The sequence below is a fragment of the Sylvia atricapilla genome, chromosome Z (assembly GCF_009819655.1).
Source record: "Sylvia atricapilla isolate bSylAtr1 chromosome Z, bSylAtr1.pri, whole genome shotgun sequence".
Lineage (NCBI taxonomy): Eukaryota > Metazoa > Chordata > Aves > Passeriformes > Sylviidae > Sylvia > Sylvia atricapilla.
In genome coordinates this window covers 83,061,082-83,085,387 of record NC_089174.1, presented here as the reverse complement: position 1 = coordinate 83,085,387, position 24,306 = coordinate 83,061,082, and the positions used below count along the sequence as shown (strand labels likewise).

General features: G+C 37.4%; 1 protein-coding gene across 1 annotated transcript in view; it reads right to left on the bottom strand.

Annotated features, from left to right (window-relative positions):
* ANKRD31 (ankyrin repeat domain 31) overlaps window positions 1–23,615 on the bottom strand; it is a 63,599-nt gene extending 39,984 nt beyond the window's left edge. The window contains exons 1-10 of the mRNA XM_066339165.1: window positions 23,437–23,615; window positions 22,413–22,468; window positions 20,581–20,654; window positions 17,228–17,274; window positions 16,504–16,598; window positions 15,450–15,490; window positions 8,204–8,343; window positions 7,657–7,784; window positions 4,650–4,829; window positions 1,661–1,803 (exon numbers count right to left, since the gene is read on the bottom strand). Of these exons, the coding sequence (XP_066195262.1) occupies window positions 1,661–1,803; window positions 4,650–4,829; window positions 7,657–7,784; window positions 8,204–8,343; window positions 15,450–15,490; window positions 16,504–16,598; window positions 17,228–17,274; window positions 20,581–20,654; window positions 22,413–22,468; window positions 23,437–23,615 (1,083 nt within the window). The remainder of the gene's footprint in view (window positions 1–1,660; window positions 1,804–4,649; window positions 4,830–7,656; window positions 7,785–8,203; window positions 8,344–15,449; window positions 15,491–16,503; window positions 16,599–17,227; window positions 17,275–20,580; window positions 20,655–22,412; window positions 22,469–23,436) is intronic.
* Between the last annotated feature and the right edge of the window lie 691 nt (window positions 23,616–24,306).

Sequence of the window (24,306 nt, the reverse complement as noted above, 5' to 3'; positions counted from 1 at the left end):
AATGCTAATGAGAAAATTGTTAATGAATTTTTCCTAATTCACACATTCTCCTAACAACAGAGTAAAATAAAAAGGGTTCAGCTGTCTGCAAAAGCCCTTTTGGGTTTCATAAGTTGTCCCAAGTCTTTAGATTTGGTCAACTAGTAACGTTGAGAACTTTTCTTCCATAACATGATCATTGAGAGCATCGCCACAAGTCTATGCTCTCTCCTTTAACCAGATTACTAGAAAAAATTTTCCAATACTTACCATTTTTCTGAAATACATTGATTTTGCATATTGCAAGTACAGAAAATGATAAAGCAGATAGAAGTTGTGTTTCAAATCTACAGTAATAACTTCACACAGAGAAGGTAGCTTTGAAAAACACAGTTCCAAATACCATGTTGCTGGAAGTCATGTTACTGAATTACTATCACTATTTTATGACTCATCAAAACACAACAAAACTGAATCTAACAGACCACTACAGTAAGACAATTTTACTGCTACTGAGTAAACAGAGCAATGAGTAAGTACAGCAGCACCATGTACAATCATTCTTTCAGGATGTACCAGCTTGCAAAAATTTCACTCAGCTCTGTGCTGACTGAACTTGGTGTGCCTCAAATGACACAGCTGAGATCAGTATTCTTCCAATATCACAAGTTTCTGGCCTCTTAAGTATTACTTGCAGAGATGCAGAATCCTTCATCCACAACCATGGACATGAGTGTCTTAGGTACAGTCACAAAACTCAGAAATATTTCATGAACCTGCAAGAGTCTTAGTGATGCACAAGCTGCAATTCATTCTTGGGACTCTTGAGTCTCAGAAAAATTATCAACCAGAAGTCTACCTTTCCTCTTTGCTCCAGAGAAACTTTTCCAGGAGAAAAAAAGTCTCGTCTCAGTTGTGAAAAAGACCAAACGTCCAGGAACAAAACTTCCTAGCCATCCCTCAAAAAAACCGTTAAAATCTTGGAAATCGTTAAGAATTAGGCAGCATATATGCAGGTCTATAGAAAAAAACTGCCAGCAGATAAAAGGGACACACAGAACTCCTACATAAATTTGGGCCATCCTAGGAACATGCACAGACAGGTATAGGTGACCTACTACGAGACTGAAAGAGGATCTGTAATTCAGACACAGGCTTATGAAACCTCTACACTTGGCAAGAAATTTTACCATTAATTCAAACTGACTATTCAGTTAATGTTCAGTTTAAGATCCTACAAAATATAAGGCTATTTCTTCATATTCCTTCATGTTCTGTGTTAAATACATGTGTGGGCATGACTGTGATGACAGTCATATATCCATGACTCATGAAAAAAAGTCATTAATAGTCCAGAAAACTGCTCAAGTCAGAAGTTACTCTGCAGGGTGATTACAAAATTAGTGAATGAAATAGTATTAAATTGTAGCTTTCTACTCTTCAGTAGCAATCTACTCTCAGCCATTGTCTGAAACAGTTAGAAAAAAAATTTTCCTTTTGGACAAATCTTGCTAAACATGGTGGTTTGAATACAAACCAGGCAGAGAGAACTTACAAGCTACTGAATTCATCTATAATCTAGAAAGATGAGCCCATGCAAAAACATTATGTGACCTTGTGGATCCAACAACAACAATTTCTATTCCGAAATCATTGAACCTTGTGTTCAATTCAGACATACCTCATAATGGCCCTCTTTAACTGCATCTTGCAAGGGTGTTACTTGTTCCTTTCGTGCAGCATTAACATCAGCTCCTGCTTTCAAAAGCAGATTTGCTATCCCATAAAAGCCTTCCTCACTTGCTATATGTAGTGCAGTCAAGCCTAGAAAAAAGAAAAACATGTATTTCACATTTGGGTGAAAAAATTTCTAGAAATATATGTCAGTTTTCGATTGTCACTCTGGTGAGGACTTCACAGAATATACAGAAATGGTAAAAACTGATGCATTCCAGTAAGATGTATGAAGAAATGTTTATGAGAATGCCACAAGGGTTGGGAGATCTCATGCTTTTGACAGAATTTGCACCTACTGAGGGAGTAAATGCTGCTGTAACAATATTAGTTTTAGATTTGATAGTTCTGTTATGAAAGGAGAGAATAAAAATGATTCATTCCATATTTTAGTAATTTCTCCTGGCGTACAATATATAGGCTATTTTAAGGACAAGGTAATTTTTCACTGCACTCTTGTATTTACATGGCTATGCTCAAAAGACTAAGTAAGAAAGAAGTGAAAAAATAAAGAGATGAATTATTCACTACCAACTAAAAATGTTTTTAACCCCAAGAATGGTTTGAGTGTTCAAATAAATGAAAAATCCCTAGTGAAATTCCATATTCACATCCAACTATGTGGAAAAAAACCAAGATATCACATGAATTCTATTCTATGAATGACCTGTTTAGGAAAAATGTGGAATGTAAGTCTTTGAACTGGGTTTAGCACAACCATGCATCAGGTCCTTAAACATGCAGGGTGAGAGACATAAGGGAAAAACACAGAGGATTTTCCACGTGCTAACTTACAGCTCTGCAACTAACATGCCCTCTAGAAGATCACTTTGATGGGGAGTCCTACTCTTCAACAATTTTCCATTATCAGAAGGTTGTCAGGGCCTAATTGACATACTAAATACAGGAATTAATAAGGCTTAATGAGATGTTTCAGTCCCATTAAGCAAAATTATCTTAATTTCACTAGAGAGAGAAACTCCCAAGGCTCTTTTATACACAACCCAACCCTGAATATTGTATATTCCTAGTAACCAGGTTTGTTATGAAATCTGTTAAGGAGATAATAAAAATTTGCACTTAAGGGAATGTACTCGTTTCTCCCTTAGTAAAAAGTATCCTCTACCTCATCTAATAAAAAGACCTGGAAAAAGAGCACCTGCAACACATTCAATTAATAATCACTAGAGATTGGCAACTTGAGTCTGCAAGGACACTGTGCATGTTCCAAATCAAGGAGAAACACAGGTTTCAATGCAACTGTTTCTCAGATCCCTTGGCACACTGTGAGGCAAGACTCAAACTTAGAGCACACAACTGTATCTCTAATATGCTGGCCATATCCTACATGCTGATATCCAGGAAATAAAAAGGAGAAAAAAACTCTCAAACCAAACCCACAAACAGAAGATCCCAAACTCAATAAGGTACTGAAGCAGAGTACCAGAGCATAGGAATAAGGAAAAAATACTAGGCTAAGATAATCATTGGGGGGAAGCTTTAAAGGAGAAGAACAGACACAGAAGCAAAATATAATATTATGAAAAATGACCCAAAGAGACCAAGATGAAAGTGCATGCCAAAATGACACAAGTCTGTTAAGCCTACTTTTTCTGATTACACCTGCCTCATTGAGAATAAAAGAAGCAGGGCCATGTCAACCTCTCATCTCTTTAAGGAGTACAACTAAAAGGTTTTTTGTGCAGCTCTGCTGCCTTTGGACCAAACAATCAGCTGCCAGAGTCTGGGGGATGAAAAAATGGTGGCCTAGCAAAATATCAAAGGCAGAAAAAGGAAGCAGCTGTGACTCAAAAATCTAGAACCACTGCACTTTAGTGCACTTGCCTACTGTGACTGCAGCTGAACCCACACTATCAGTTGTCAACACTGGGCTTTGAACCCCACCAATAAAATATTTCCTCATCTACCTCCAGCACACGTGAATACACATTACAAGTCATGCTGTTAGCTCGAATGCCTGTGCTGTGAAAGTCTCAGATCTGCTGCTGACCCAATCTATCTCTCAATGTATTCCAGAAGACAGAGAATTTCAGTCTTAATTCTGGTCCATTTTTCCTGCATTATACAATAGTCTATAACTGCAGAATGTGGGGTTTTTTCTTTCCCACAGGACTGTTGGGAAATCCTAGCTCCTAGCACAATATGGGAAGACTGTAAGAATTAAGTTTTCTAGCAGAAGAGCCAGCTGTCTGAAACAATTTTCTTCTTTTGTAACGGAAATTTTTCAGAGACTAGTGGATGAGAAGGGAAGTGCAGATTAGGAACAGTTTTATATTGGAAACAACCAAGTAATAATTAAGGTGTAGTGAAGTCCTTGACACAGACCAACACCCACAAAATTGGATAAGGTGAAGTGTTTGAATCAAAACATTATCAGAGGGCTGCACTTTGTCAAAATTTTTTTCCCTACCCAAAACAAAGAAAAAATGGAAAATACCAAGTAGTCACAAGCTTGAATATTTAGAATAGTGCTCAGCTTCTCTCAAGATGTAAAGGGTGAAATCAAACTTCCTGAAAATTTTAACTGGAAAATCTGTATCTTGATGTCACAAGTTGGTCATAGATATGGACAAAAAATATCCCCCAACTTTAAGACTTATGAAGTTGATTATTTAATTAGGGACTTGTTTTGTGAAAAGCATGGATGGAATCATTGAACTAAGGCACATAACTTTGTAACTTTTTCAAGTGCTTAACTTCTCCCTCAAAGATTTCTTTTCTTGAATAGTTTTATAAACAGATCTACATGCTTTCCCATGAACAAGTACTAAGTCAAACCAATAAAAATCTAATAATCAATTGACCAGTCAAAAACTTACAGTCTTGTCCTCTGCACAAACTCTTAATATATGCTTTTATGAGTTATAGGCAGGTACTTGTACTGAAAACAGTATTTGAGTACAACTGCAACTTACCAGCATTATCCTGAGCATTTACATTTCCACCAGCTTTTATTATCCTACGTACAAGGTTTATGTCTTCGTGGATAACAGCTCTGTGCAGTAAGTTCTCACCATACACATTCCTCCTGTGGATTGTTGAAAGTGTAAGGGGGCGAGTTTGACTTACAGAATTCCTACCAAAGGCTTCTCGTTCTGAAAAACAATGTAAAAGATCTGTTGCACAGAGAAGTATCTTTTCTCTCTTATCTTGACTTCACCAAAGGTAGTAAATAAGCTTCCTGAAGAAACAAATGTTCATTCAATTTAGTAGTAATGAAAAATTCAAAAAAACACATCACAAATTGAATAATAATGCCATTTAATAAAAGATGTCACAGTGCATTTCATAACAAAGCTCCAACTGAAATTCAACACAGAGAAATATGACAAAGTAGAAGTGTCTTAACTTCAGACTTCTTTCCTAATGACATTTTTGCTAGGTGCATTGTTTCCCAATGGATAATAAAACCACTATTCTGCATTCAAATCATTGTAAGGTAACTATTTCACTAACTAGTCAGTTGTCCAATAATTTAACTTTTCTTAAAAGTCAAATTTATCTATCATTCTTTTTTACCCATCTACCTTTTAAAACCTCTGCTTTGTGAGCAAGTATTTACAACAGGATAGTGATCCCTCAGGTTATTTTTTCTCATTACTCAAAACCAGCTCAGTCATTTCTGCAATGTGAACATGTGGTCTAATTGCAAAAGGTAAAATTTGAAAGAGATTGTTTCTGATGTTTAGTATTTTACAAAACAAACACTATCTCCCATTATGCAGTCATCACACTTTTCAGTTTAGCCTAAATTATTTCCAGTACACAGATGAGCTATTCTGTACTTCACCAGCCCTGTCATTCCAACATCCCTTAAAATCGTGGGGAAGAGCATCCTGGATTCTGCCTTAAAGAACCTAGAAATCAAACAACACACTTTCAAGGCAACATTAGTATAGGAGATAATCTGGAGCCTGGTCTTTATTGGAGGCCTCTGAAGTCAGATATTGAGAAAGCACATCCCTGAAAAGGGTGAATAGAGTTTTACAAGTTTATCAAATTAAAATAAATGAAAAAAAATCCCCAATTAGAGACATAAATGGTGGGGTAATTCCCCCCCGCCCCCAGTTCAACCCTTTTCTGAATACTCTCCCTTCAGATAGGAACTAAACTTTGTTTATGAAAATGTGTCTCTAAGAATTGATTTCAATATTGACTCCCAGGAAGAACCAAGATAGGATGGGGCCATGGACCCCCAGCTTGGAGCCTCTGGAATGTGTTTTGTCTTTCTGCCTATCAGGGTAAGGAAAAAGCAGGGAAAAGTAGTGGGGCTAACTATGAATACAGTAATGGGCTACAGAGCTACAAATGTATGTGTAAAGAATATAGAGAATATATAAAAGCAAAAAAGACAAAATCAATTTGGCATCACCAGAAATAGATCTTGAAAGCTATAGTTCTTCTAGAGCTGTAACTCACACAGTCTGATGCTTTGTGCATTGTGATAAAATGTGAGCCTGGAATAATTCCAAACATTCTTAAATTTTTGACTCTGAGTAGATTTTTATAATCTAACAGATAGGGGCTCCCCTCAGCTGAGCATAGTCTCTCTCTGCTGTCTAGCCTTGTGAGATGTCAATCATTTAAAACATGCAGTCACTAGTCAAAGCTGGTCTAAGCCAGAAAAGCAGCTCAGGAAGGATTAAACTACACAGACATAAACAGAATCATGTGAAGTTTTATGTTACACTTTACCTCATTAAAATCTTCCTTGAAGGGATCTATTTCCCATTACTTCCAGTTGCCTCCCCTAGAGCTTTCCATGCACCTGACCTCGTGCAAAACAAGTGACCCATGCAGACCCAACCCAAAACTTAACACAGGGTGGTTTTTAGAGGGAATTACCAAACTAAGATGACTCATGGGCTCTTGACTGGTCTGATGTGAAAGGGAGGTAAGATTGGTTCAAGAATCTACCTCTCTTGACAGTGCAACTCTTTCTATAGAAACCATGCTAAAGAATCAGTAACTTGTTTATTGGGTGGGAACTAGCAAGTTGATTTGAAATAGATGAGCAGTTAGGTATTCAACTTTAAATCTCATCAAAATGGTGCTTCCACTGGGAATAATTAAAATCCTGTGAAAGAGAATTAAATCCTGTTAACTGGAGGTGGATTTCTTTGTGTTTTTTAAGATCTATACTGTAGCTGTTGCAATTCAAATAATTACAAACTCCGAAAGATGAAGAAGTTTAAATGATTGTAGGTAAATGGAAAAACCCTATCTGAGTGGACTTAAACAAAAACCCTCAACAGATAAAACCTAATCTTAAAGGTGCTGGGATGAACACTCAAGTGAGAAAATTCTTTATTCTTCCACAGAATTCCTCTGCAAAGTAAAGAATTTCTCTACATATACCTTCAAATGATAAAAATAGCAATCATCCCCTCTAACAAAGCATATTCCAAATAAAAATACTTCAACAGAGTGCTCTGTGGTAGTAAAGGCCCCGTAATCCTGTAGACAAGGTAACAACAGCAGGCATTCAAAATGGAACAAACTGTCAATTCTTGAGGATGGCACTGCTCTGACAATGATTTTGCACACAGAACACTAAATGGCAGAAGGATAAATAAATGTAGATCAAGATCTAGCTTTTCACTCTGCAAAAACCAATTCTCTTCTCCTTATCACAACATGCCATAATTTTTTCATCTGAAACACTGCAATAAAAATTGCATCCTGAAAAACTTCCCACGATTCTTAAGGAGTTCATGCAAACAAGTTAACTGTTAGGTTGCTAATATAAAGGGTTTCAGAAGAAGGGAAATTACCAATAACTTTAGCTACTAAAATGAATGTTTATACCATCTTTTTAAAAGAAAATAATGTGCCAATACATTGGAAAAATTATTAATTATATTTGATTTGGCATAGTTGTTCAAATAATAATCTGTATGATAAGAACATAGAGTATCTTACTCCGTTTTTTGTCAATTCTCTTGCTCCTTCTCCTCTGATTAGCTTCTGCATACTCATTCAGAATTATTTCTTGCCACATGATGGTTTCTAGATCCTGCTTGTCTTCAGAAATAGATTTCTGAATTTTACTGAGAAGAGATTTGCTTAGAATCAACAAAATATTCTCCATATAAATCAATGTTTACAGTAGAGCTAAGAATATGAATGCATTTGATTTCAAAAGGAACTCTGTAACAGCAGGCTAACTTACATAGTACTAAATAAGGAGTAAATCAGGAGAGAAATTAGATCCTTAAATAAAAGATAAAATCTTTCTCTTTGATCATTTAAAGTTGTTCACATGACAAATGTGTACACCACATGCACTGTTTCTATTACACTAATATATAAAAAAAAAATTACAAATTATTATGCATAAATTTCTCATAATGCTTAGGTTTGTTTCTTGTTATAATGCCACTGTGAGCCATTATTCCCTGCTGTTTCTTCTAGTATTTGGTGATGAGAGGAAACAATCCCTGTACTTTCCTGAGGAGGTTTTGCTTACCTTGATGTTGTTTGGGCTGTTTCTGTACATGCTGCAGGCTCAACTGAATATGAATGTCCCTCAACAGTTTCATTTTCAGTAAAGGTAGCATCCAAGTAATCTGAAATTTCTTCTGTCTCTCTCTGCTGACCATCCACAGCCTGTGGATGAAAAAAAGAAATATTAGAAGCAACTGGTAGGCACAAAGTTAAAACAAAGGCTGTATATAAAAGAGGTCAAAGGACACTCTTTTTTAAATTGTATGCCCACAAAGAATTGAGGGATTGTTTAAGTGAATAACTGGAATTCTACAGGTATGAAAGACATAGGCTGCCACAGGAAATGCTATCCCATGCCAGGAGTAGTATGCCATGCAATGTATTCCTGGCAGAATTAGCCATGAGAATTAGGCTACTCAGACTCACAACTTAAAGCATAAATCTCAGCTGTGTGACAGCAAACAAAAGTTGTTCAATCCAAAAGTTATTTGATTAGACGTTTGAAATGACAGTGGATTCCTTTCAGTTTCCTACAGATATGAGCTCCTGTCCTAAAAAAAACATGATGCTTGAAATGTCTTAAGATAGCCCATCTCACCATTGCAGAAGCCTAAAAATTTACAAAAGGTGAGATCTCTTTTTCACCTGAAGTTCATTAACTCCCAGCTGAGCAGTTATTTCTAAAGATGTACCATTCCTGAGCTACAGCCACTACAACTGAGGTTTACCTTCAACCTTCTAAAAGCCAAGCATGTAGATGACACTAGGCATCCTCATTACCCCACCATTTGTAAAGAGGAAGAGCTATTCTGAGATTATAGACATTCACCTCATCCAAAATTGTGCGAAGGGGAACCTAAATGATTCATGTATACCAGAGACTTAACTCTAATCCCATCCTAAAGACAGGTCACCACATAGAAGTTAATTTGAGTTGCTTGAGTTTATTCACTGTTTTAGGCATGTAACTGCAACACACTGCTTATGTATCACTCAACCTCATGAAATCTGGGTACTCATTAGCTTATTATATATTTGAGTAACACTGAAAGCTTTTAGGACACACCCTCAGCACATATGCATAGAAATGCTTTCACAATGATGTGGGAGAACTGGTTAGCCCTTTCTTGCAGTACAAACAGATATGGAGAATATGCTGATTATTTTTTTAATTGACATATTTAGCAGGGAGGTTACTAAAGAGGCAAATTGCCTTCTTAGCAGTGGACCCTCTGGGTGAAGAGACAATACACGTTAACATGGGATCTGGGGTTGTTCAGCCTGAGGAAAAGGAGTCTCAGCAGTGCCCTTATTGCTCTCTACAACTACCTGAGAAGAATTTGTAGTGAGGTGGGGGCTGATCTCCTCTTTCAGGTAAAAAGCAATAGACAAGGGGAAGTGGCCTCTAGTTGTGCCAGAGAAGGCTTAGATTGGGTATGAGGAAAACTTTTTTCACTGGAAGTGTGGCCAGGCACTGGAGCAGGCTGACTAGGGAAGTGGTGGAATCATCATCCCTGGAAATGTTCAGAAGGCATGTGGATGTGGCACTTGAAGGCATGGCTTAGTGGTAAACAGTGGTTCATTGTTGGACAATTGGACTTGATGATCCCAAAGGTCCTTTCGAACCTTAATGATTGTATGGCAGCTAGGGAAATCAAATATATTAGCTTAGAAAACTATCACAGTACTACTTTCCATAGATCCATATCTGCAGTGGGAGCAGGGTTAGTGAAAGAGGAAAACGCATTTCAAAGAAAAAAAAGACCACACTTGCTTTGTAAGAGACCATATACAAAAATAGACGGGATATCCAGCATCCTGATTGCTTCTACAAGTCAGTACAGACTCTCCTCTTTTGGATACTCGTTTCACCACAAGAATACTCTAAAGAAAGAAGGGTGAGAAAAGACTAAAGTGAACAACATACTGTTACATTCAACACTTAGTAACAAATTAACTGTTTGTTTGGGGTTTTTTTCTTAGTAATTTGCTTCCTTCAGCCTTTAAGAACATCAGATAAAGGCACAAAGAGAAGATAAAGTTGATTGTTGTCTAACAAGACAAGAGGTTAGAGATCTCAATTTCCACAAGTCTCTGCTTCTCAATTTTAACTGCAATCTTGAGTAAATCTATACATTAATCTTCACCCAGCTGTACCACAAATTTCAGAAATCGATACTTCACTGACAGGGCTTTGCAAAGTGCTATGATTCTGAGACAATCAGCCTACGGACCCTTCAGCACCTTGAAATTAGGTATATCTGTGGCACATTTAATTACATGCTGATACATCCAGTTAATACTAATAGGAAAAGATAGAATTAACTTACAGTTTTAGGATGCTTTACGCCATTGTGGGTTGTAAAACTACCTTAAATAGCCAGCTTTACCTGGCTGATTATTGATTTGCAGCTCAGATTATTTGAATACAACACAGAGCAGAGAATCAGGCTGCAGGTTTACAGAAGATGCTTAATGTACTCTGCAGCATAAATCTATGTCTCCTATCTGTCCTTCTCTTTCCATCATGATCTAAACAGGAAGAAACTATGGCTTTCCTTTCATGCTCCTCTCCATAATTTTGCATTGGTATTACCAAATAGAAATGCTGTGTTGTTACAGAACACTTTCCCAGCACAAGAAGCAACAAGAAGAATCACATTCTGTACCCATACATACTGGTTTCTTCAGGGGAGGACAGGAACATCAAGCATATGCCCCAGTTTTTTCAGTATGTTTTGCATAGGCAGAACTAAGGACAGTAAATACACTTCTAAATACATGTGTAAAAATCCCCACTGAATAATCTTCCTAGTATATAGGAAAGACATAGCTATAATCTATTTTGTGATACTTGCAAAGCATTTGCATTTGCAGCAGTGAGAACTACAAAAGAAAACACCTCACTATTGTCTGGATCAAAAACAGAACAGGATGCAGTAGGAACCTGGAATGGAATTGGCTGATATATGCCAGTATGCTACAATGAAGTAACAAAATAGTGATTTGGAGAGAACATGAGACACAGAAGATGTACAGGGGTCTAGAGTTTTTGAAAATCCCACGCTGATTCTAGTTTTCTACGTCAGTCAATAAATTAACTTTACTAGGATTTCCCATCCCAGCAAACTTAGCTATTTTCATAACACGGATATATCTGAGCAGGAAACACAGCATTGGATTTGTAAAACAAAAACTGAAAGTACTTAAATATGCAAATTACTGATGCTAGTTTATTCCTTACTAAAATTCCCATCTTCAAGTAATTTGGCTACTTTACATAATAATTCATGAGAAGCATAAAATTTCAAATACGAATTAAACTGTGGTTATGCTTGCATACAGTCATCATCTACTTGCAGAACATTTGGTTTCTGATTTTAGCTGCTCTTCTTTGGTGTTAAGCTGTCTCATTTGGCACTACGGGAGTGGGAGCTTGTACCATTGATCCTGACAAGGCATTCAGAGGCTCCACAAGCTCTACTGGCAGGGCACCTCACTCTCAGCTGCTGATGGATTGATGGAACAGGCATGACCCTGACACTCTACTTGTCAGGCAATGGGTTTTTAACTTTAGGACTCTCAGAATCACTGAGGTATTTCAACAAATCACTGATGTCAACTTCACTAGTCTCTATATTCTGTTCCTCTATATTCTGAATACATCCATGAAAATCTTCACTGGGCATGACAGAGAGAGATCTGTATCATTATTAAGTGAGTGTTCTTTTACTGTGTTATCTCTGTCAATAATGGTCATGGCAGGTTCTGTGGCAATTATCTAAAATGTGTGGAAATGTATCATCTGTTGTCTGTTCCTTTCAAACTGTTATTATGCCTTCCATAGGATCATGTAGACAGAGGCTTATTACTGGAAAGCAATCTCAATTACTTAATTTTCATGATATATAAAAATTGAATTTATAAACTTTACAGAAAGGAATGGAGCAATTCTTTCTAAAAAGATTTACCTAAAATTTGCTTTAGAAGTCATCTCTCTTTCTATATATGTGTGTACATTTTACTATCAATTTTTGGCCAAATCCACAAGACTCAAAGTCTTCCTTCATACAATATTGTAACAAGAATTAGACTGAGCTCTCAGTTTCAAAAGAAGTTTCAGCTTTAGCTGTTGACTTGTATAGCAGTGAAAATCCAGGGCAAAAGAGACTAAACCTGGTTTAGTCAAAGATTGTCATTGCCAATGGCAATGGCAAATAACCTGAGGGTGTTATAAGGCTTTAAAAGAAAGTCATTAAAAATTTCTGTCACACAGAAATAATGAAAGTAAACGTATTCACAATTACTTAAAATACATAGTTAGCAAAACACAATACAGGAGTTTTGATTATGTGTTTATGTAGATCCAAAACAGATATGGAGGATTTGTGTCTCACAAACTTCAGTTCAGAATCTTAGAATTTTGAGAAGTTTGCACGATGCAGTTTCCACACTGAGTATAGAACACAAAATTATAATTGTTCTTGGAGAAGTAATATTGCTGTTTTCTAATCACTTTGAGTTACATTCAATAGAAGCACCCATTCTTACATGAAGAAATTTCTTTTCTATTTTTTCCTTCTCCCTGTCTTAAATGCTCTGCAGGAAAAAAAATATGCCTCCAGAGACCAAAACTATGGTTTTTTTCTATATAACATTTGTATATAATAGCACTTATACAAGTAATACTGGATCTTAGAAAATCTCTATCAATGAATTTTTGGAGTCTTACTGCCAGCAAGTGGCAATATTAGGCAATGCAAGAAACCTTTAACCACCAGTGACATGATTTAGATAAAGGTATACACAATAAACTAGAAAGAGCAGAAATCTGACAGCATACACTCAGGTTCAGTTTGTAAGCTAGTAAAATTATTTCCCTGCCAGCTGTTTCCTATCTTTTATATGTGCATCAGATTGTTTCTAGGTAGTGATTGCTTTTTACTTCACTTTATTGAAATACACTTTATTTTTACACCACTTCTCTAATTCATCTAGACTTTAGATGGGGGAAAAGAAGCCTTCACTGGTATAACTTTCTCTGCTTGAAGAACTCCGATATAAACAGATGTTATATGTATTACAAAATTCCCAAGAAAAAGCCTCAGTGCGCTTGTTGAAGAGTGGGTAAAATTTTGCAAGATCCTAAAAACCCCAAAGTCAACTGAAATCCAACCTTTAAACGTGACATGGTCACAAAACTCCAGACACAGTAGTCCAGGAAGGGACTCACAAGAGCAGAGTAGAGAGTCCATCAGGATTCCAAAGTCTTTCTCTAGCAGAACTATTTTCCTGTCAGCTTCCCCCCAGCTGGCACCTGAGGTAATTTTTCCTTGGATACAGAACTTCGCATTTCCATGTGATGAATTTAAAGAGATTCCTATCCTCCCTTTTTTCCCATCTGTTCAGGTCCCTATGAATGACAACACAACTATCCAGTCTATCAGTCATTCCTCCCAGTACCACTTCTGAACTTGCTGAGGGTGCAGTGTGCTCCATTTCCCAGGCTACTAATGAAGACATTGAATGGTACTGCCCCCATTATTGACAGAATAACCATAACAGAAATCAGTGGTGCTACATCATCAAAACCAAGAAAACTCAGCAAGCATAATTATTAGGCGTCAGAATTCTATGCATAGATAATTCATAGATTTATTTTGTACTTTCAGGGATACACAAAACTAAGATACTCAGTGACTCACTGCTGGTTGTCAAGGCATCTGTTCTAACCTTGCCTCATATCAGCACGTCACGCCTGTGATGGCCACTGGTTCATCTCAGTAAAGATCCTCTTGCAGACTCAGACTCTGCTAGTGCCAACAACAGCCAATATCCAAAAAGCAAAATCCACTGTAGTGATTATTTCCAGCCTTCTTACTCCAGACTCCTAAAATATCTTCTCTGGAGATACTCTCAATCCACTCAATCTGCCTGTTCTCCAGAGATTTTTAATAATAGGCAATCTGTTTCAAGGAACTTAGAATTTGTTCTATGGAACTAATCCTGTACAATGAGAATGTTTCATTTAATAAACTTATAGTTTTATATTAATAGCTGTATATTTTTCAGAAAATAATATCCTAGGAGATTTCATTTTTTTCCTTTGTTCTTGAGATAGAACATTTGACCCTGTCATCACTCCTATTTGCTGGAAGACATGAACAATAAGGACTGTAGAACAGAAGAGTATTTTACTCTGATAAGGACAGTAGGATAGAACAGCACAGCCTTGGAGAAATAGATAAAGGATGTAACTTAGGCAAACAGAAGCCATGAAAAGCGCAAACAGAATGACAGCTCAGCTCTGCAAGGCTGACAAACCAGAAGTTATGCAAAACAGTGATTCTGTGCTTACTCAAAAGCAGAGGTCAAGGAACAGGCACCTAAAAAGGACATGGGACATTGAAAACAGCCAAAGAATACCCTAAAGAACCACACAGGAACTTCTGATAAGGGTTGCAACTATGTAAAATGAAGTAATAGATACACATCAAGTATGGGGGGATAGCTAATGAATAGGTGACCGGTGTGTATGATAAACGCTCTGTTCACAGGACACTCAGGGCATTCAGTTGGAGGAAGGATCCTCCAAGTGACCACTGCTGTAAAGAATGTAAAGTAAAGAATGCCTGCTCTCAAATACTCAAAACTGCATTAGAAAGTTGCTATCTGGCCAATTTCCATATTGATACTGGTCTCAAATCTGTCTGCCTTTGGTGAATTCTATCAAGAACTGCTTCTTCCCTGACATAAACCTTAGAGAAGGTCCTTGAAAAAAGACAAATAAAACTGATGCAGAATCCTAACTTTTTATTTGTAGGTACGAATCAATGGATTTTTAGGTACAAATCAATAGATGGTATGGTCATAATGATACAACATCTGAATGAAGCAGAGTCTTTCGCAGCAGAAACTCTGCCACTGATTATTTCTGGCCACAAGTAAGACTCTACCAAACAAAAGGACAGTTACAGAGAAGCTCTTCCTCCTTTAGAGACTTTCCAAATGCACTGCCTGTCTCATGGCTTTCCTTGGTGGGAAACATAAGCTACAAGTGTCTTCCTTACTTCAGCTTAAATAACATCACTTATAGATCATGTCTCATGATGATATCTTTCCCACCTCACTTTCACTACTATGCTTCTACCCTTGTGTGTTGCAAGCTTAGCAACTACATTTCTTACAGAAAAAAAACAGAAAATAAAGCTTAGCTTTCAAGTTGTTTTCAACATGCTCAGCATCAGTGTCAACAGCTATATGCTTACCTTTTCTTCTGAATCCTTCTGAAATCCATTTAATTTGATATCTAAATTTAGGAGAATAGAAAAATATTTCAGTTTTACTTTCCACTTCTGAAAGTTATCATCTCTTTAAAAATGGTATAATTTCCTAATTAAGGCTTAGGTTTCAAACCTTAAAAATTACTATAGTAATGTTCCCTAAGTGGAACAGACAGTAAAATTTCTGGCTAGGCTCTGTTAGTCACCAAATAATATGCCAGAGTTATTTTGTCACATCTCCTCACTGTAGTTTAGAGTCCTGTGTTTCCAAAGACTATCAGCAGATGGAATTACCACCCATTTCACATGACGAGACCTAGCCTCTGCCCTCTCTAATTACAGTGCAGTTAGACAATGCTGCTGAAACAATCCAATAACTTACTGCCTCTGGATAGCAGTGATCCCAAACCCCCCTGAGATCACCACCCTGTTTCAACATTCATGTGACTCTCTGGAAATTTCCCTATCAGAAAAAAAGTGAATGTTTTTCTGTTGGATTACCAAAAAGAAGCTCAGGTGGAAAACAGCAAAATAGACGGGGCAGTCCTGCATTTTTGGGAACACTGAGGAATGGAAGTACAAATTAAGTAGCAGCACATGGTACACCAACCTGGGGAACAGTAGCACTTTTGTTTCTCTTTTCTTCCAGATGCCTCTGATTCTTGGATATGTTAGAAAGAAGAAGTAGGAACCCTCCATGACCTGTCTACCTGTCTATACACATCTATAAGGCATTTTAAACACCATGTGGCCTGCAATCTTTGCCAGAAAATTCCACCGCAATGAAATAATTTTAAACTGGATATATACCACTGGCTGGAGAGAACAGCTACTTCTTAAAAAAAATTCTAACAGAATACTTACAAACACAGAATTTGCAGTCTTGGACTATAAGAACTGAACAACTGTTGTAAAAAACATGTATAGTCAGACTCTGTATAAACCTAAGTGGATACTCATTGTCAGCTTACCAAATGATTTTCTCAAATGATTTTGCTACAGCTAGAGCAAGTCCTGTTTTTGTACAAATACAACATACCTACAGAATTATCTTGCTGTTCTTCTGTAGCAGAATTTAATGAAAAACCAGGCTTAGAAATATTTTCAGTAGGTGATGAGTCATTTATCCAACCCCTAGAATTAAATAACACAATGAAAAAATTCTTAAGGAATTGTAATTTGCTCATCTTAGAAACATTTTTACAGTACTTTGAGTTAGCCACTATCTGTGGAAACAGCTGCAGTTATTTTAGAGATATACTTTTCTCTACAAGGACTTCCAGATTTCCTGTGTGGAGCTAGCAGTGTTTCCACATTTGTTCTCTAAGTTTAAAAAAAAAAAAAAAAAAAAAAAAAAAAAAAAAAAAAAGCGCCTTTTCTATCCCTTTGTTACTTCTTTCTATTTCTGTTATAAATCTATCTTCTACTGAAATCTTTCCATAGTTTCCACAAGCCAAAAGCCTAATATTATTTATTACAAGTTTTTATTTGTCAAATGGTATTCCCCAAGTCCCATTTTTCTTGCTGGTTATGTTCCTAAACCATTTAAAGTAGTATCATCAATAAAAATAAGTCCAAGTACAGCTTGAACCATACTGGGCACTGAACTGCTGCCAACAAAAATACAGATCCTTCAGTTAGCAAACAAGAAAACTTCTTAACAATAGAACACAGGGAATAAAACAACATACAAATTAAGTATAACAGAATTATTTAATTACATTATGCCTGACTGGAATTCCTATGTGATATATTACACTCACTTCAGTAAGGACTGAGACTGGTCAGAGGTGTATGCCTCTTGAAGTACCTGAAAGAAGAAAAAGCTTAACCAATTAGTTAACAAAGTACTTTATTGTTCATTTTCCCAGCTTTATTGCAGGCTTATCTCCTTCCTTCTGTAATTTAGCTGGGAAATGGAATTTGTAGCTCCAATTATTACACACATTACTACTAAGATACAAAAGCATTCCACTATTTTGCTTTACCTTTTTTTTGCTTGTACTATTTGACAAAAATGTTTAAAAATAAATCAAGACTATAAAAGAAAACATTCATCCACCAGGAAAACAAACTGCTGCAAGAAAGATATGATTGCTTCAACCTTAAGATATTGTATATATCGGAGGACCAAAACACAAGGTATTTTAATTTTAACTCACAGTTTTAATCTTTCTTTGATAACTTTTTTCATTAAATAAGACAGGGTACTGTTCCAAAGACTGTGATGTTTAGTATACTGCTCTCAATAACCCTATAAATACCGTATTTAAGGAACTTCAAGACTTGCAATTCAAGATCAGCCAGTTCTGAGTGACAGGGCTGCTGTCACAAGCCAACACAGGAAAGAGCACATGGATAAGGAGGGCACTGATGTCACAGCAGGAGCCAATTACCAAACCCTTATTACTTGGATCTGCTTTTTGTGTTTTTGCCAATAATGCAGAGATCTTCCTCAGCAGGGAAAAAGGAGCCTTTATACAAAGTCTAAGGCAAACTAGGAATGATTAAGACAGTCAAGTGAACTGCAGAATTTTACTGATGAGCTAAGACCGGGTATTACCAGTGGACTATCCTCACACTGGCTGCAATTTTAAACAAATCACTGACTTCCAGTGGACAATATTACTTTAAGAAACAACTCCTTGGTGTGAACACTAAGTGACAGCTTCTCTGGCTTACTCAAGGTACTAGCCACACAGTAAGAACAAACAGCTTAACAGTTGCTTCAAGAGCAAGACCTAGAAATTTCCCAGTAGCAAGGACTGCCAAAAGGTCCCCTGGAACAGAACAAGTTCTTTAGTTTGTGCAACAATTATTGACTGATGGTGTTCCAAAACCTGGCAATGAGATGGTTTGCAGAAAGTTATGTATTTTGCTTAAATAAGCCCCTCAGGCGAGTCAGACTGAATATTTACACAGAACATTTTCCAGAGACCAAGCAAGGTCAGGAAAATAACAGAATGACTACCAAACCACTCTAACTGGCTAAGATTGCTCAGAGAGACTTAAAAATCTCAGCAAAATACCATTATAGCTCAGAGGAAGATTCTGTTTTGTCTTCTAAAAAGTTAGGTTCTAAACAAAATCAGTACATTGCTCACTGGTTGAGAGATCTTCTCAAACCGTATACATTACAAAAATGGTATTTTTGGCCACTGGCTGAAGTACTGGGAACAGCTTTTCATCCTGCCCTCATTTTTGGTGAAGAAATTCCTGAAAAATCTCAATAATTTTTCTCACTTGAACACTTATTTATACAGAAAACTATATGAGGTGACTCTGGATTTTCCAAAAAGAGATTAATGCTTAAAAGCTGTTAGGTGTTACCTATCAACTTCTGGTGCACTTCACCAAACAATGTAAGAAAAAAATTTATAAAAAAGGGGAAAGCACAAACTTACAATCATTACACCTGTCTAAAAAAGCTATAGAAAATATGTTCACAGATAATAAAAAGGACTGGTTGAAAAGAACCTGGATCCTACAAAATCTGCATATATGTCTACTGCAACTCTGGTAGATGAAAATTCTTAATTAAAATATTTTACATGATGGAATCAAAGGGAGGATTGCATATCTTAAGTCCCCCAAATCCATCTGAAGTACAAAGAAAGCTAAGACTCTCTGGAACAACTGGAACAGATGCTACTTTTCCTAAAAACATTCACAGCTATCTACTCTGCATGACCCTCATATCACATCACAGCTAAATGCTGTATTCATATATGATAATTTCTGAGGACAAACTAGAAGGAAAGCTTCTATGAAAGTACATTCCATGTTGGCTCCTGAAGTGGTTGAAGAGCCACATTGGTGCAATGTACACATATGGGTATCAAAGACAACAGGCCAAGAGCATTCCTTACAGTATTCAGTAAAAATTTATAATTTTACACTGCCCCCAAGCTGTGTTTGACCAAGCTGCCAGTGTCTTCCTATACAGGTCTCACCAAAACAAAAAATACTAAGAATTACGTAACTATTTGGTGAAAAGTACTAGGTTTCTTTGCTTTTCTGACTTTATCTTTAGTGAATTGAACATTTGTCCTTAGACTTGGGATTGGATAATCTGGCAAGAACCATGAAGCCAAAGGCTAAGGTTAAGAAGCAGCTAGTGAGATTATCTCACAGAGGGTAAAAGGAAAGAGCAAATGTGCTCTTCTCTCATTCCCTCCATCCTGAAAATAACGATAAACTTCAGTCAAGACAACCCTCAGACATGCAAGAGGAAAGATAAAGTTATGGAGAAAAATTTTTGAAATAATGGCATCTTTAGGATTTTATTCACTGTTTCCCACACTGTCAGTTGAGACAAATTTATTTGCAATTCTAGAATGTGCTGTAAAACATTCACTTCAGTAGAAGGCATGTCTTTTTTCAATGTGCCTCTTGTCATCTAGGAAGCAGTCTAGATCTTTCTAGAAAAACTCTCTTTTACTTGAATAAGGATACACAGATTGTGGGCTTTGGAGTGGTGAATCCAGGCTGAAGACAGTGTAACAGTTACAGTTAAAGGCAGGGAACCTGTTTGTCTATAATTGTTTCCACAGGCAGGTGGAAAGCTAATTGCTCAACAGACATTTATGGGCTAGCTACCAACCACAGTAAATACATTAACAAAAGCTAAGCTAATTAGCAGATTAGGAAATGCAGAAATACCCACAGAGCAAAATAATTACCCCATCATCATGCAAGCAGACATTTTATTCTGCATTTTGGATTATTATCTCTTTCCTTTTGAAAGAAACAATTCGTCAGTCATTGGATCATAGCTAATCTCGTAATGAGTAATTCAGGGTGTATTCTGGCACAGTCAACTCAGATGATTACCCTTCAGCTCCTGAAGGGAACATAGGAAAAAGTCTGTGCTCCACAACTTCTTCATCTTTGTCCTGGGCTTGTTCCTCAAATTTGAAAGGTTATAATCTCATGAAATACCAGAGAAGACACTTGGATACATTCCTGCAGACCACAGGTCCTGCAGACATAGGTGACATGATGAAATTCAATTCAGCTGTAAGCCACCAGATCACCCCAAGGGGAGGCCCAGTGGATTTATTAATCATTAACCACTAGATATGATTAGAGAAGACATTATCATTGTTGGACTTACTGGATTTATCTGGTCTGCCTTATATGTGTAGTCACCAAATTTCTGTACAAAACTGATTTCTGGAGAAAAAGCTTCTAGAAAAAAACAAACAAAAAAATCCCAAGTAATTAAATTTTTGATTGTCTTAATTTGTATGTAATTTCCCATAATTCCGTAACTTTTTACATAACTTAGTAAGTAAGCTACATGCATCAAAACTTCTGATATGCAATGGATTTAAATGACTAAATAGTCTATCACACTAGATTTTGAAACTACATGAATGAAATAGAAATTAATAACGCCAGCCAGCAGTGGAAACTTATTTCACTTTGTGTTCCAGGACCATCCTTGATTTTGCATTGGATATTAGATCTTTCCTCTTATTTTTAAAACTAATAACTGCTATTTTGGTAAACTGCCTCATCCATACGACTAAAATATGCTTGTACTCCTAGATGGCATCATGTCTTAAATGACTAAACAAATGAAGACCTTCTCTCAAAAAAAAAAAAAAAAAAAAAAAAAAAAAAGAGAGAGAGAGAAACTCTTAAGGTTGGACTCTTGCTTGAAAACGAAGATGTTGTTACTGACAAATAAAATAAAATAAAATACTAATTAAATACTAAGAAATAATAATCAAATAATAATCAAATTAATAAAATACCAATCAAATTAATATTTACACTATGTATCTCCTCTATTATACAGGTATGGACAAAATCGTGAATGATGAAATTCTAATTCCAGTTTACTAAACATAATATGATGGAGGCAAAATGCTAAACATCTCACAATCTGTTACATTTGCAGAGACAAAAACTCCCCACTCAAATTTCAGACAAATGCCCACTCCACAAATGGGACACAGTCAGACATGCCTCAAACCATGTCTGTTGAATGTTGCAAGGATTTAATCCCAGTGGACAATCATAGGGAAGCTCAAAATGGGATGATGCTTCTCTCCTCCTCACTTAAGACTATTGGGCAACTATATATAATATAAAAGATTCAGCATTGGGAAATCACAGCCACTGGAGTTTCTGCAGATTTCAATGGGCTGAAGATAAGATTTGCATTAACTCAGGGCAGATGGACAAAAAATCTTGGTCCACTCAGTTCTTCAAACTGGCAAAAAGATAAACACAACCAAATCTGGAAGAATACCGTATGTCACTCGAAGAATATCCAGTCTAGAAATATCACTGAAATAAAACCTGTAGAATGCAAGTCAAATGGAACACATAAAAATGTCAAGGAAGTAATGTGAAACGATTATGTAACTAAAACATGCTTGTTCATCCAGTGTGCTCTATGGGAGCTACTAGGGAATATTTTAATAGCTTAAATGAGCATGCTTTCATTTATGCTGAAAGTATTTAATGGTAAACTAAACATCATACACTGAAATATCCCTAGTCAAAGTTTTTTATTTTAAAGAGAACAGATATACTAGCAATATTAATGGTTTTTTTAAAATATCATAAGCAGCTAGGGTTACATACAACTCTTATGCATATAGAATCCATTCATTTTGCACAAACACATACACAAAAATACATACATGTACATGTAAATAAAAAGGATATCCCTATATATAGGACTATAACACCTCTCAAGCTAGGGATTCTCAGTCACAGTGCGCAGGAAAAACAGATCAAGGGCAAACAATAAAAATGTGATGAAGGATCTTTTAAAATATGAGCTAAAATTAGGAATGGAATCAAAGAGTGCACAGTTCCTAAGCATGAACTTCATGCAACACCCAAGTTTAAATCGGGACTCAGGCAAAAACCAAAGCAACAGTTTAGGAGAAAAAACCAACACAGACTGAAAAAAAGAATATGTCCTACCTTTATTAATACTTATCTCAGTTGCTGGAACAACTTCCCCGTTAAGAAAAGCCATGCTTTGCAAAATAAATAAAACAAAAGGTCGTTAAGGAGTTGTAAGCATTACAGTCCTATAAACTCAAAGGGCATCTGAAAGCACACATCACAGCCTCTGCCGTGGGGACACACCTGGGCGAGCGCTGGCACAAACAGTAAAAAAACCCTCAAGCTCCAGGGATATATTTGATTTTCTGTATAGAAAACCATAACTAGGGAGGCACCTCGCTGCTTTAAGTATTTCCAAGAACTTTCGTGCCACAAAGCCATCACAGAGATCTGCGTGTGGTTTCAAATCCTTGCTACACCATAAAGGATAAAAGACATAATGTCATGAAAATTACATCAAGGCAAACTTGAAGGGAAATTGAAGTAGCACGAACTGTATTTAACAGTGTTTATTTTCTCCGAGTTGTTTTTTTGGGACATTTCACTTCTGCTGACTAAAATGTTATTAAAATGGTGGGTCCGGAGGCATAAACTCTGAGGCAGACAAGGTGTGTGCAAATAAACGGAACTGTTTGCAGAGCTAAGAAATATTGCGTCTGGGAGCACATAAAACGGCTCTGAACACAGCGGAGGAAAAAAAAAAAAAAACAAAAAAACAAACTAAAAAAACCCAAACAAACAAAAAACCCCAAACAAACAAAAAACCAAAACTCAACCAACCAAACAAAAAAAAAAAACCCAAAACCTAACCAACCAATTAACCAACCAAAAAAAACCAAACAAAAAAACAAAGCAAGAAAAACAAAAAAAAAAAACCAAAACCCCCCAAAAACTAAAAAAAAACAAACAAAAAACAAAACAAAACAAAAACCAACTAAAACACACACACACACACACACCAAAAAAAAAAAAAAAAAAAAAAAAAAAAAAAAAAAAAAAGAAGGAAAAAACCCTCAGCTCGGGAGCGGCCCCCTCAGCCGCCGGCGCCCTCACACAACCAGGTGGGCAGGTGCAGCTGGCAGCGACACCGCATTACCACCTCCTCCTAAGGAACTCCTCTTCCTCCACATCACTGTCCGCCACAGAGCCTTCCACCACAGTCTCATCGCTGCCCACATCGACGTCCCCGCCGCTCCCCGGGCGCTCCATGGTGCAGCCGCCCGCCTCCCCCGGCGCCTCCTCGGGCCGCCGCGCGCCCCCCTCAGCGGCGGCCGCCATCTTGCGGCCGGGCCCGGCTGCCCCTGGGGCTCGCAGCGCTCGGCAGAGCCGCCGAGTGCCGGCAGGCGAGCGGCGTGCTCTGTGCGCTCGGATGGGGCTCGCCCCTCAGAGTCTGTGCGCTTCCAACGCTGGCAGCTCAAGAGGCGGAGACGGTCATCTGCCCAGAGAGTTACAGAGGCAGAGAGTGAGAAGGGGGTTGTAAAACAGTGTCTTATCAGACAGCCTCAGAGAGGGGACCCCTGAATGCAGGATTACTTGGGCTTTGACTGTGTAGTTTGGGGTCTTGAAGACACAGAATATTGGGAGGTTGGAAGGGACTGTAAAACTCATCTAGGCCAAACACCCTCTGCCACGGGCAGGGACACGTCCCACGAGACCAGGTTGCTCAAGGCCTTATCCAGGCTGGCCTTGAACACAGCCGGGGTTGGAGCATCCTGGGCAACCTGTTCCAATGTCTCACCTCCCTCACAGGAACTATTTCTCCCTAATATCTAACCTAAATCTCCTCTCCCTTAATTTGTACCCATTACTCCTTGTCCTATCACTACAGGTCCTGACAAAAAGTTCCTACTGAATTGTTGGCTCCTGCTGTACCTCTTGTCACTCGGCTGGAGCTACAGCTCCCCGTGCTGTTTGTATGCAGTGGATCGGTGCCAATTCACGGGCTCTTCAGCCTCACAGTGGGAGATTT